The sequence below is a fragment of the Mauremys mutica genome, chromosome 1 (assembly GCF_020497125.1).
Source record: "Mauremys mutica isolate MM-2020 ecotype Southern chromosome 1, ASM2049712v1, whole genome shotgun sequence".
Lineage (NCBI taxonomy): Eukaryota > Metazoa > Chordata > Testudines > Geoemydidae > Mauremys > Mauremys mutica.
The window spans coordinates 151,626,381-151,640,397 of NC_059072.1; the positions used below are offsets into that span (position 1 = coordinate 151,626,381).

Sequence of the window (14,017 nt, forward strand, 5' to 3'; positions counted from 1 at the left end):
GAGTCAGGATTTAGAAGAAGCTTTGCAAACAGCACGTAGGGGATGGAGAGAGTGAGCCAGAGACACAAAAGGAGAGGAGAGGGGCCCAGGATAATCAACTTCACTCACTCCAGATTCATTAATTCTTTTTATTCAAAGCAGAAAATATTGCAGGAGCTTCAGGCTCCACAATTCAAACTGCACAAACCTTAACTGTCCCTCCTTCTCCTTGGCCTGTGAGGAGCAGAGCCTGTGCTGTACTGACTGCAATAGAGCTGCATTCCCTTAGGCAGCACAGAGGGGTGTCTGACACCAACTTCTCCCAGGAGAGACAGGGAGTGTGGGCAAAGGAAAGGTCTCTAAGGGCCAAATACATGGAGCCGTAGACACTAGTCCTGCTCCCTGGCCAACCTACTCCTGCCCCACAGAGTTCTAAGGGACTCTAGGGGCAACTGGAGGGTGTCACTCAGTCACTTCCCCTTGGGCAGATTCCTCCATTTCCTGAGGGAAAAAGAGAAAAGGGAGAAGTTAACAAGCATGGTTCCAGATGTTGCTTTCTTCCCTGCTTGTGGGGTAGGTGGCCCTATAATTGTTCTGACTGTTTTCTCGATGCTGACTCTTTCATTAGCTAAGGCTAATGGCTCGGGCCATTTTGTATGACAGATGTGATGCAGCATGTTTCAGAGGATGTTTTACACACTGTACTCTCTCCTGGGGCTCGACTTTAGGCTTTCTTTTCCCCCCTTAATCTAAAGAAAAGACATTCAGACTGAAAATCTCTAGTCTTTCTCCTTTCCGAGTCTCTTCCCACCACGCCCCCCCACCCCGCTTCCCCTGGAGGGAGGGATAGCTCAGTGGTTTGAGCATTCGCCTGCTAAACCCAGGGTTGTGAGTTCAATCCTTGAGGGGGCCATTTAGGGAACCGGGGTAAAAATCTGGGGATTTGGTCCTGCTTTGAGCAGGGGGTTGGACTAGATGACATCCTGAGGTCCCTTCCAACCCTGAGATTCTATGCTCTAACTGTTGTGTATTTGGTTGTCATGGGTTTTGTTACTATGGCAACTGAGTTAGACTATTAAGGGATAGCTCAGCCGGTTTCAACCGGCTGAGTGAGCGCTCTGTTTTTGTAAATAAAATGGAGGTTTTGGTTAGCTGTCTGCTCTCTGGCCTCAAGTGATTGCTTCCTACACCGGCTGCCCCTAGGACATAACACTAACCTGTTCCTCATCCCGGTGTCGCTGCCGTGTCTCCTCGGCCTCTGCCCGCTCATCTTCCTCAAAGAAATCCTTGTCGAGACGCTCAAGACGGGGAAGCAGCACCAGAGCCTCCATCCGGTATTCACTTTCATCAGAACAGGGATTGTCCATCAGCACCAGTGCCCGCAGCATGGGCAGAACCTGCAGTTTTGCCATCTCCTGAGGGTTCAGAATCCCGTTCCCCCTGCAGAGGGGTGGTGGTGGGGAAACAGGGAGAGAGAATAACTCTATTTATTGAGATCCCCCAGTAAAAATAACAATATAGTGACTGAATAGACATGACCTACTGAAAGGGACTCATCAGCAAACAGCCCTGAGCACCTGGGGCTCCCCAAACTGAGAGACACAAAAAGAAAGACCTTCCCCTCTCTGGATTTCCTTAGGTGTCTCCTCAGTGTACAGACAGCCCTTTGGATCAGCCAGTGTCATCGCCTCCCCAGTATAGCAAATACCTAGGAGAAAAGGGGATTTGCAATCAATAGGGTACTGAAGCGGGGAGGGCGGAGGGACCAAAGAGGATTTTAGCAAAGGGTACAAGGTGCAGCAGGGCAGATCCGAGATGGATGTGGAGGGACCAATCTCTCTGAAGGAACACAGAGAGGCAAAGAGAGGCATCCTAAAGTGGTTGAGGAATCAGAGAACTGGGGCCCATCAAGGTGGTTCAGCCTGGGCCTTAGAAATCAGTGGGCTGGGAAGACCAACCCCAGCCCCACCTGCTGGTGAAGACTGGTGTCTCCAAAGCAGCTAACTTGACATGCTTTGAGGAGAGCAGTCCCATTGCCCACTGGGGGTTCCCAGCACTTTCCAGAGCCAAAGTTGATCAGGGGAGGACCCACCGCAGATTGAGGTACTGCAGACACTTCATGCTCTTAGAGAAGCCATCCAGAGTCACAAGCCTGTTGTCACGCAGATGCAGGGTTGTAAGCTGCACCAGTTCCTCCAGGCCCTCAAGGTGGGTAATGAAGTTTTGGGCCTGAGCACCAGGAAAGGAGAGGAGAGATTGGGGTGAGAGAAGGAAAGAAAGTTGGAGAAAGGGAGGAGAGAATCAGAATAATGTTATAGTGCTAAAATCCCTTTCACTTTCCACATACTCATCACCCCCAGTGCACTCTTCTAAAGTGCACCCTTCTCTGGGGTGGGGCACAACAACTGTTTAACAAAACAACAACAGTGCTGTGCAATGACTTAGGATAGTAGGTCCAGTGGAATACTGTTTCCAATAGAAGCTGCAGGAAAATTTTTAGGAATAATGAGTCCCGCAGGGGGCTGAGGCACATGACTTGAGAGGAGAGGCTGAGGGAACTGGGCTTGTTTAGTCTGCAGAAGAGAAGAGTGAGGGGGGATTTGATAACAGCCTTCAACTACCTGAAGGGGGGTTCCAAAAAGGATGGAGCTCGTCTGTTCTCAGTGTTGGCAGATGACAGAACAAGGAGCAATGGTCTCAAGTTGCAGTGGGGGAGGTCTAGGTTGGATATTAGGAAACACTATTTCACTAGGAGGGTGGTGAAGCACTGGAATGGGTTACCTAGGGAGGTGGTGGAATCTCCTGCCTTAGGAGGTTTTTAAGGCCCGGCTTGACAAAGCCCTGGCTGGGATGATTTAGTTGGGGTTGGTCCTGCTTTGAACAGGGGGTTGGACTAGATGATCTCCTGAGGTCCCTTCCAACCCTGATATTCTATGATTCTATGATTGAGACTAAAATAATCTGAGTTGGGATTTGAGTATGAGGGTTAACACCCTGACTTGGGCAAAGGGATAGGGGATCTTTGACGCCTACAAGGACCCAAGAAAAATGTTTTGTGAAAGACTTAACCTCCAGCAGCATTATGCTGAGGCAATGGAGCCAGGACTGGCTCCAAGGGGAGAATGTCCCCTACTGAGTAACCCCCACCACTCCCTGCAGCACAGTGGCCCCTAGAATTACACTGGGGCATTGAGATCATTACCAATTAGAGAACAGAGTGAGCCCTACGGTTCACCCACAGCACTACCAGCACAGTGCCCCCTACCACAGCAGTACCCAATCTGTGGCCTTGGGTTCTAAATTATCATTCTGTGCGTTTGATTATGAATTGAAAATGTGTTTGCAGGGTCACAGAGCTTGCCAGGCTGGATCAGCCCAGTGGGCCATCTAGTCTGCCATCCTTGCCTTTGACAGTGGCCAGAAACAGACACTTCAGAGGCAGGGGTAAGAAAACTGCAAGAGCCAAATGTGAGATAATCTGCCCCCAGGGATGGTTTAAACCCTGAAACAGGGAAGTGTTATGTTCCTTCCAATTTTTTGTAGGCTTTACTGTTATAACTGGATATTTTTGTTATCCATATAAATATCCAGTCCCTCTTTGAATCTTGCTAAGTGCTTGGCTTCAACAACTACCTCTGTCAATAAATTCCATGGTCTAATCACATGTTGTGTGAAAAAATATTTCCTTGTATTGGTTTTTAATTTGCCACCTTTCAATGCCATTGAATGTCTCATTGTTCTTGTGTTAGGTGACAGGGAGAACAGAAGTTTCTGATTTATTTTGTCTAGGCCAGTCATTATTACAGTTATAGGGACAGTTTGGAGAAGATGGGGAAAAATAGGGTGAAGCTGGTGGGGAAACGGACAGAAGAATCTGTGCCCACTAGAGCACACTCCCTTCCAGAGCCTGGATGGAACCCAAGATTCCTCACCATTTGTCTGCTGTCAACAAACATCTGTGAAACCCACTGGGAAATGTGAAAACATAAGAATGGCCACAGTGGGTGAGACCAATGGTCTATCTAGCCCAATATCCTGTCTTTCAACAGTGGCCAATGCCGGGTGCCCCAGAGGAAATGAACAGAACAGGCAATCATTGAGTGATCTATCCTGCCCAGCTTCTGGCAGTCAGAGGCCAAGGACACCCAGAGCATGGGGCTGCATCCCTGACTATCTTGGCTAAGAGCCATTGATGGACCTATCCTCCATGAACAGGTCGTAGAGCAGTTTTTAAATTAAGGGCTGGGGGAAAGCCAACAGGTTTGGAGGAGCATGTGGTTTGGACAGAGACATCCCTTAGAGGAAGATCTATTAATGGAGATTCTTTATGTCCTAGTAAGGAGAAGAGGATGGAAAATGATAAAATACAGGTAGGATCTGATGAGAAACAGTCAAATGAAAAAGAGTCCCATTCAATTACACCATATAATGGCAGACAGCTAAGAAGTGACAAGTTTTTAAAGGGCTTATATACCAGTGCTAGGAGTCTAACTAATAAGATGGGCGAACTCATGTGCCTCATTTTAAATGAGGATATTGATATAATTGGCATCACAGAAACTTGGTGGCGTGAGGATAATCAATGGGACACAGTAATACCAGGGTACAAAATATATCGGCAGGACAGAACAGGTCGTGCTGGTGGGGGAGTGGCACTGTATGTGAAAGAAAGCATAGAATCAAATGAAGTCAAAATCTTAAATGAATCAAATTGTACCATAGAATCTCTATGGATAGTAAGTAATTCCACACTCTAATAATAAGACTATAACGGGAACCATGGCCAATGGAAGCTGCAGGGGCAGTGCCTACGGATGGGGCAGCGCACAGAGCTGCCTGGCCATGCCTTTGCGTAGGAGCCAGAGGGGGAACATGCTGCTGCTTCTGGGAGCTGCTTGAGGTAAGCACTGCCCAGAGCCTGCACTCCCTGACCCCCTCCCCGAGCCCTGATTCCCGCTCCCGCCCTCTGAATCCCTCAGTCCCAGCCCAGAGCACACTACTGCACTCCCAACCCCTCATCCCCAGCCCCACGCCAGAGCCTGTACCCCCAGTCGGAGCCCTAATATCATGAGCATTCATGGCCCGCCATACAATTTCCATACCCAGATGTGGCCCTCGGACCAAAAAGGTTGCCCGCCCCGGACATAGAGGATGGCAACTTATACTGCTATCGGTTACTCTGTTAATTGAAGTGGCAGAGGTCTGTGCAATGAATCCAAAGGTTCCAACTTTGCTGATGACACTCCACATTAAAAGAACATTATTAAGGCTGCACTCGAAAGTTAAGAAATGCCATAATTAAAACTGTCTATGCAAACTGAATTCGGCTCCCCTTATACAGGGGCGGCTCTAGCTTTTTTGCCGCCCCAAGCACGGCAGGCAGGCTGCCTTTGGCGGTGTGCCTGTGGGAGGTCCCCGGTCCCGCGGATTCGGCGGCGTGCCTGCAGGAGGTCCCCGGTCCCGCGGCTTTGGTATAGCCACCACCGAATCCGCAGGACCAACTGACCTCCTGCAGGCACGCTGCCGAAGGCAGCCTGACTGCCACCCTCACAGCGACCGGCAGGGCGCCCCCCGTGGCTTGCTGCCCCAGGCACGCGCTTGCTGCGCTGGTGCCTGGAGCCGACGCTGCCCTTATACATATGCATTATGTTACAATCTTCAATGACATGATCACATACTATTTTTTCCACAGAACCACTGCTTCATTCAGTGCACAGGATGGCTGGTGCTCAGGGAGTAAATCAGAGGAAAGGAGGCTGTTTTCTGTAGGACCCCTACCTTGTTTGTTGCAGAAATTGGAAGGCATGCACTGAAGGAAGCACAGGGTTGCAGGAAGAGAAAGGAGGATCTCATGGTTAAGGCTGCGCTGGAGAATTGGATTTTAGCCCTGTCTCTGCCAGAGAGTTCCTGTGTGATGCTGGGCAAATCACTTCAACCAGACTTTTCACAGGTGGTCACTAGCTGTATGTTCCTCATTTTCAGGGGTCTGATTTGAGAGCTGGGGGCTGATCAGCAGAAGTGCTGAGTGCTCATACCTACTACTGAAGTCAATGTGAGTTCCGCTTTGAGATTAGTGAGACGTGATTTTCATTTGCAGAATACATCTGGTGAGACCCTATCAACTCATGATCTTCCAGGTGTTCTATTATTCTCCTTTTAATTATAATTTCAACCAATTTGCCAGGCACGGAAATAAGGCTCACTGGGATGTAATTCCCTGGATCACCCCTTGAATATTTTAGGTACAACATTTGCTACCTTCCAATCTTCTGGAGCAGTGTCTGATTTTAATTAGAAATTGTATATTATTGCTAGTAACTCAACCACTTCATTCTTGAGCTCCTTCAGCACTCTTGGGTGTAATCATCTGGGCCTGGGGACATATTACTGTTTAATTTATCAATTTATTCCAAAACCTCCTCTACTGACACCTCAATCTGGGACTATTCCTCAGATTGATCTCCTAAAAAGAATGGCTGGGGTTTGGGGCTCTCCCCCACATCCTCATCAGTGAAATCCAATGCAAAGAATTAATTTAGCTTCTTTGTAACAGCCTTGTCTTCCTTGAGTGCTCCTCTAGCACCTTGATCACCCAGTGGCCCCACTGATTGTTTGGCAAACTTTCTGCTTCTGATGTACTTTAAAAAAATTGCTGTTAGTTTTTGTCTCTTTAACTAGTTGCTCTTCAAATTATTTCTTGGTCTGCTTTATTATACTTTTACCCTTGATTTACTAGGGGCTGGGCTCCTTTCTATTTTCCGCAATAGGATTTTATTTCCAGTTTTTAAAGAATGCCTTTTTGCCTCTAACCACCTCTTTGACTCTGCTGTTGGGTCATGGTGGAATTTTTTTTGTTCTCTTACTGTTTGTTTTTATTTGGGGTATACATTTAGTTTGAGCCTCTATTATAGTGTTTTAAAATCGTTTCCATGCAGTTTGTAGCCATTTCATCCTTGTGACTGTACCTTTCAATATCTGTTTAACTAGCTTCTGCATTTTTGTGTAGTCCCCCTTTCTGAAATTAAATGCTGCTGTGTTAGCTTTCTTTGGCATTTTCCCCCCCTACAACGATGTGAAGTTTAATTACATTATGGTCGCTATTATGAAGTGATTCAGCTATATTCACCTCTTGGACCGGATCCTGTGCTCCACTTAGGACTAAATCAAGAATTGCCTCTCCCTTTGTAGGTTCCAGAACTAGCTGCTCCCAAGAAGCAGACATTAATGGTGTTTCTGCATCCCATCCTGAGGTGACATGTACCTACTCAATATGGGGATAGTTGAAAACCCCCATGATTATTATGTTTTCTGCCTTTGTAGCCTCTCTAATGTCTCTGAGCATTTCATAATCCTGGTCAGGTGGGCGGTAGTATATTTGTACTGCTATACTTTTCTTGTTCAAGCATGGAATTTCTATCCACAGAGATTTGATAGCACAGTTTGATTCATATAAGATTTTTACCATACATATAGTGCCACTCCTGCACCAGCACAACCTATTTCTGTTGTTCCTGTGTATTTTGTACCCTGATATTACTGTGTCCCATTGATTATCTTCATTCCACCATGTTTCTGTGATGCCTATTATATCAATGTCCTCATTTAATGCCAGGTACTCTAGTTCACCTATTTTAGTATTAAACTTCCAGTGTCTGTGTATGTAACCCATGTGTTTAATAGGGAGATGCCTCTTTAGGAGACCCAATGGGGGGAGGTGGGAGTGAGCTGTGTCTGGATCATTGTTGCTAGGCAGATTAAGCACTCCAGAAGCTTCTGGAATTGGGTGTGGTAGTTTTGGGTCTGCTTCAATAGGTTCCCTGTTGCTGGAGTCAGACTCCATGAGGGCAATGCTGTGGCTCCCGACCCAGTGTCCCGGCCAGAGCAGGACCAAGCCGCGTGGTGAGGCTTGAGGGCCAGTTTAAAATGTAGCTTGCCCACCCTTGTTATAGACTCAGCAGACTGTCTAGATTTGGTGACCAAAGACTCTAACTGAGACTTAGGTGAACAAAATCTAAGCTTTTGGGAACTTTCAGTTTCTTCTCACTGTATTTCTGTGGGGACTGACCTGTTCAGATTTTAATGTGTTTTCTTTATTTATGCTTATGTATAACTGTGAAAGTAATGTCTGTGGATTATAAAATAGCCATGTCATGTTGTAAAAATTAGATTATAAAAGCTTATGATAAAAAGGTTATTTAATTAAATTAATTTCTTTAGTTCCTTTTGGGACTTGACTGTGGGGAGGTTGACCCTGTGCAATCCTTGCTGAAAACCCTGAGAGACTAAACTCTGGGTCTCCAGCTACTCTTCTATGGGAGTTGGGTTTTTTTAGGCACTGGATAAGGGTAATGAAGTGAACTCTAGCCCCCAAAAGGTTACATAAGCACTTGTACATTTTGTCAATATTCAGCTGCTTGCCTCTTGTGTTCTATTTAAATAGAACTCGTGTGTGTGTGTGTTTGTTCCTCACTAGCTCTTACCTGCACTTCACCAACTTCTTCCTATCCTCTTTACTAGCATATTGAGTCCCCTTTAATAAACTCATCTCTAAGAGGGGTCTTTGCCCAAACTGTTTGCTCCTCTGCCTCCATCGGCTTTCTCCCAGTCACTAGTTTACAAAATCCTCTCAAGCTTTTTAATTTTACATGCCAGCAATCTGGTTCCTTTTTGGTTTAGGTAGAGCCCATTCTTCCTATATAGGCTCCTCCTTTCCTAAAAGGTTGCCAGTTCCTAATAAACTTAAAACCCTCCTTCCTATGCCATCGCCTCCTCCATCCGTTGTTTTCTTAGGTAGTATCCTTGTCAAATCTAAGGACTTTACTTTGTTTACTTTTAACTTTGGGTCTTTGACTAATCTTATTTTACTGAAATCTCCCTTTACAAAGCTCAGGGTCACTCACTGTATCATTTTTTGTTGCCCTACCTGCCCCTTGAATGTTGAACCTAATTATACTGTAGTCACTATTACTTTGTGGCTAGCTCCTGTCACTGAATATTACTTAGGACTAATAGTTTCTCCTCCTGGCTGCTCTAGTTCTAGCTGTTCTAAGATGCAATCCTTTCAAGTGCTGACAGGTTCCTTCTCTGACCTATCAGTCCTCAGTCTCAAAGAAAACCTGCACAACACTTTCAAAACTGGGGGTTGGAATCAGTCCTGTCACTGTCAGGGAGAAGGAAGACAGCATCATCTCCCTAAATGCCTCACACTTCATATCCTGCACCTATTGAAGATCAAGGGGATGGGGGGGTGCAAACCTGCCCACATATAAAGCCCCTCCCTCAGCTTAAGGGGAGGAACTACTGGACCCAAAACTCAAATGATTCCAGAGATAACAAAGGGGAAAAAAAGGATGGGAGTGCAGGTATCCAGAGTGGGTAACATACCTTACAGGCTTCCAAGGGGAGTAGTGGGGGCAAAAGACATATCTGGCTTTAAGACTAAGCTTGATAAGTTTATGGAGGGGATGGTATGATGGGATAGCCTCATTTTGGCAATTAATTTGGCAATTGATCTTTGATTATCAGCAGGTAAGTATGCCCAGTGGTCTGTGATGGGATGTTAGATGGGGTGGGATCTGAGTTACTACAGAGAATTCTTTCCTGGGTGCTGGCTGGTGAGTCTTGCCCACATGCTCAGGGTTTAACATCGCCATATTTGGGGTCGGGAAGGAATTTTCCTCCAGGGCAGATTGGCAGAGGCCCTGGAGGTTTTTTGCCTTCCTCTGCAGCATGGGGCACGGGTCACTTGCTGGAGGATTCTCTGCAGCTTGAGGTCTTTAAACCATGATTTGAGGACTTCAATAACTCAGACATAGGTTAGGGGTTTGTTACAGGAGTGGATGGGTGAGATTCTGTGGCCTGCTTTGTGCAGGAGGTCAGACTAGATGATCATAATGGTCCCTTCTGACCTTAAAGTCTATGAGTATCTAGGAGTGGATGGGCACAAGCCCCCCACATCTAAAGGTCCCTCCCTTCCCCCAACCTAAGGGGAGGAGCTGCCAGACCCGGATCTCAAGTGGTTCTGGGGGTACAACTAATGAAAAACAGGGACAGGAGTGAGGGTCACAGAGGAGCTAAAGGAAGTCACATCCCCTGCAGCTGCAGGAGCAGGTCTAGCTGTGAGGTCTCTGAGTGCCTGCAGTTCTTTATCTGCTGCAGTTGCTCAGCAGCTTCCCTGCAGGCTGCCTGCTGCATCACAGAGAGAAGAGAGTATCAGAGGGGTAGCCGTGTTAGTCTGGTTCTGTAGAAGCAGCAAAGAATCCTGTGGCACCTTATAGACTAACAGACGTTTTGTAGCATGAGCTTTCGTGGGTGAATACCCACTTCTTCGGATGCAAGACTACCCACTTGCATCCGAAGAAGTGGGTATTCACCCACGAAAGCTCATGCTACAAAACGTCTGTTAGTCTATAAGGTGCCACAGGATTCTTTGCTGCTTTCAGAGAGAAGAGAGTAACTCTGGTTGTTCCATTGCCTGCTGTGGGAACCCCCAGAGAGTGCAGGATAGGAGCTTGACTCGCCCCCCCTGAGCCTAGGAGAGCACCTGGCACAAGATGCTATTCTCCCTTACACCGCTACCCAGAGCAGCCAAGGGGATTGGTTAAAAAGGAGAAGCTGAGAGCCACTGATTGAGCATGTTGGGAACACACTAGATTACAGAATCTGCCCCAAATAGTTGATTGTGATCCCCTGACCTTTTTGAAACATGTTAGTCTCTCAGGCTGACAAGGCTGCACAGTGCTGGCCTACCACCACACTGGCGCATGGATGCCCCAATGGAGTCTCTACACCACTCTCGGTGGCATAATGCCCCTGAGGTGAGGTGCTCTTACCAGGTAAAGGTTCTTGAGCTTGGGCAGGTGCAGCCCTGCGGTGGTTTCTAGCTTGTTTCCTCGCAGCTCCACTGTGTGCAGGTTTGTCAGCTTCCCTGGATCCAGACCCGATATCACCTGGATTTCATTCCCTGAGTGACAGAGAAGGAAGCAGCAAAAGGGTTAATCCCTCCAGCATTCCCTTCCCAGCACACAGCAAGGAGCACTTCTTTGTGGTGAGGCCTGGTACACACCCACCTCACCTTTAAGGTTGAGGCTGCCCAGGCGTGGATGGGTAATACCCTCTGTGTCCTTGATGTGGTTGTGGGCGAAGCTGGCAATCTGCAGGTAGGGCAGCTCTGGGAGACGGGTGCTGATCAGCCGATTCCCATCCACCTTCAGCCACAGAAGGTGGGTGAGGCTGCCCAGAGGAGACAGATCTCGCAGCTGGTTCTCTGACAAGTCCACATAACGCAAGTGAATGTAGTTCTGGAGAAGGCTGATATCTGTCAGGTCCCTGCCACAGGATGAGGATGTGAAACAAGCATCCAGCTTTCTCCCTCTCCTCCCAGAGCTGATCTCCACTCTGCCCCTCCTCCATGTTGGGGAGCCAGTCCCCTCCTCTGCAGCCTACCTACATCTGGTCTGGAGAAGCTTCTCTGGACATAAGAAGGAGGGAGAAGGCAGATGGTGGAGTGAGCAGAGGGGTTGGAAACAGAGCCCGGATGGACCCCTGGGTGGAGACCCCTCCCAGGAATGGAGAAGGAGCTGTCAGGAGCAGGCAGAAACTGAGGGGAGGAAACCCAGAGAGGCTGTGAAGAGATAAGTCCATCAGATAGTGGTCTTAGCATTGAGGGCTGGGTGGGGAAAAATGGGAGATGGGGAAGGACAAGGCTGCAGGACTAGAAGGCTGGAATGCATAATTAGTGACAGCGCCGGTTCTAGGGGCAGGCGAGCAGGGAATTTGACCTGGGTACCAACTTCCAGGGTCCCCAACCTCTCCTGAGCCGCTCAGGCATAGGGTGCAGAAAACATTTTCCACCCTGGCCAGCAAAACAGCAAGGGCTGCTCCTGATTAATGAAAGACAGGAAGGTCTCTCTAGTACCTGGTGGATATGGCCAGCGTGGGGCTCAGTTCACAGGGATGTGAGTTCCAAAGTCTCCCAATAATGTCCTCCCCATGACACTTATGGGTCCATGGATTACTGGCAACTGGTGGGTGAGGAAGAAGATAATTCAGGTGGCTGCTGAGTTTGGGGTGGCGAAGTCACTTGAACAGCCCCAGGAATCAGTGCAAAGGGCATAGCTCTGGGGGATGTCATCTAAGCCTCCTTACTGCTCACAAAAGGAGAGCTGCTGAGAGCATTTCCTGGAGTGTCCATCTAACTATCCATCTGTCATATCTACCCAGTCATTGTATCTAGCTGGACGCTGATATTGGTGTTCTCATCAATGTATCTGGGCATCTACCTGACCCTACTGATCAGAGTGATCTGGAATGGGGTATCTCAGAGGTAACTTAGGGCTGGCTAACCGTGGTGAGGTCTCCACCAGGGCATGATGTCTTGCAACGTGTGAGTCTAACCAGAGAGACAGGGCCGTAGAAATGCTTTGCTGGCCCAACAAGCTGAACTCCAGTTGGCCAGTCATCTCCTAGTGCCAGCTTTGACTAGGGAGAGCAGGAACAGGCCTATGTAGATACTGGGGGAGAAGCAGACACAGGAAGGGAGGAGGGACACCCCATATCCCTTCCCATCATCCCAGGGTACAGTCAGAGGTAACTCATAATATGATCTGTCCAGAATATTGAGTGGGATACCCCACCAACCATGGCAACCCATACAGAAAGAAGCCACACTACTGGGCACTGCAATCCATTTCCCCATTAATTATCTTTCCAGAATTTCCCCCCCAACCTTCTCCCATCCACCTAGAAAGGGTGCTGCAGAAAGGGTGTTGGCTTCTGCCCTGCTACCAGTGGGGAGCAGGAAGAAGGATTTGATTGTGCATGTTACCACACTCACTTTTCCTTTGCCTCTAGTTTCACATAGGCATGAGCCAAGCCATTGCCTGTTTTACACAAGAGGGAGAGGCCTTCCTTCATGATCTCCTCTGTAAGAAGGTGGGGAGACAAGCTCTGGAGTGGGGGGAGAAGGAATGGAGAGAGACAGAAACAAACAGTCAGAGAAAGAGAGATTAGAGATAACATCACACAAAAATAAGGCAGGGTCAGTCTCTCAGCTCACCCCTAACCCCAGCCATGTCCCCCTGCAGATTCCCTCCCCTCACGCTCAGGGTCCTCCTTTCCATGTCAGGCTTCCTTACCTCCTCCTCCTCCTCTGTTGGATCCTTCTCTTCCTCCCCCTCCTTTTCTTGTTCGTTGGCACTGTACTCATCATCAAACTCCTCATCCGACATCTTCAGAGACTAGAAAAAGCCCCATTAGAAGATAATTTAATTCTGGCCAGAGAGCCCTGACCAGCAGCCCTTGGGGGGCCTGTGTGTAACCCTGGCCTGCCAGCAGTGAAGAGAGCTTTGCCCTACCTACACCCACGCCCCCAGCTGCTGTGCCTTGGCCTGCGCTAGGGGCCCCCTTTGAGGGGAGAGAGGAGTTCAGTCTGTGCAGAGGCTCCCAGTCACACTGGTGCAGACCCCAGTCCTGCTGAGAACCCATGACCTTGCTGCACACAAAGGGCCCTGAGAAATCTCCACTGGGGGAGATGGGGCATCAGCTGGGGCCAGAGGGGGCCTGGTGACTAGAGGGGAGAAGCCTCATATCCCATCCACCAATGCCGGCACCAATGGGTGCCCTGGACCTGCATCCAGACTGGCACCGGGGCACCCAAACCTGCCCCCTGCTTGGGGGGGGGGGGGACTGACCCCAGCTGTGAGTGGCTCCAGGAGCCTGGGACCTGCAGGGAGAGGGAGGGTTTGTTTACTGCTGCTATGGAAACCCAGGCGGTAGGTGGGAACTCTTGCCAGGATCTGCTGCCATGGCAACAGTCGGTGATTGACAAGTCCCGGTGGGCGAGAGTTCCCAGGCAATTGGCAGGAGCCGGGAGGGGTTTGGCTGCCGCTCGCTGGGAGGGGGCGGTGCATGGTTTCGCATGACGGGGTGGGGTCGTTGGAGAGCAGGGAGGGGGCAGAAGGCAGGAGCGGGGCTAGGGCAGGGCCAGTGCGCGGCTGTGGTGCGCTCATAGCGCTGGGCAGGGGGTGGGGGCGGTGCA

General features: G+C 48.9%; 1 protein-coding gene across 1 annotated transcript; it reads right to left on the reverse strand.

The window, feature by feature from the left end:
- Nucleotides 1–114: 114 nt before the first annotated feature.
- Nucleotides 115–13,800, reverse strand: LRRC23 (leucine rich repeat containing 23). Its single transcript, XM_045000523.1, has 8 exons — nt 13,671–13,800; nt 13,116–13,217; nt 12,815–12,927; nt 11,054–11,307; nt 10,812–10,942; nt 2,072–2,208; nt 1,197–1,419; nt 115–480 (listed from the first exon to the last, which is right to left on the reverse strand). Exons 2-8 carry the CDS (start codon nt 13,206–13,208, stop codon nt 442–444), a joined length of 990 nt encoding a protein of 329 aa, XP_044856458.1. The 5' UTR covers nt 13,209–13,217; nt 13,671–13,800; the 3' UTR covers nt 115–441.
- Nucleotides 13,801–14,017: the final 217 nt, after the last annotated feature.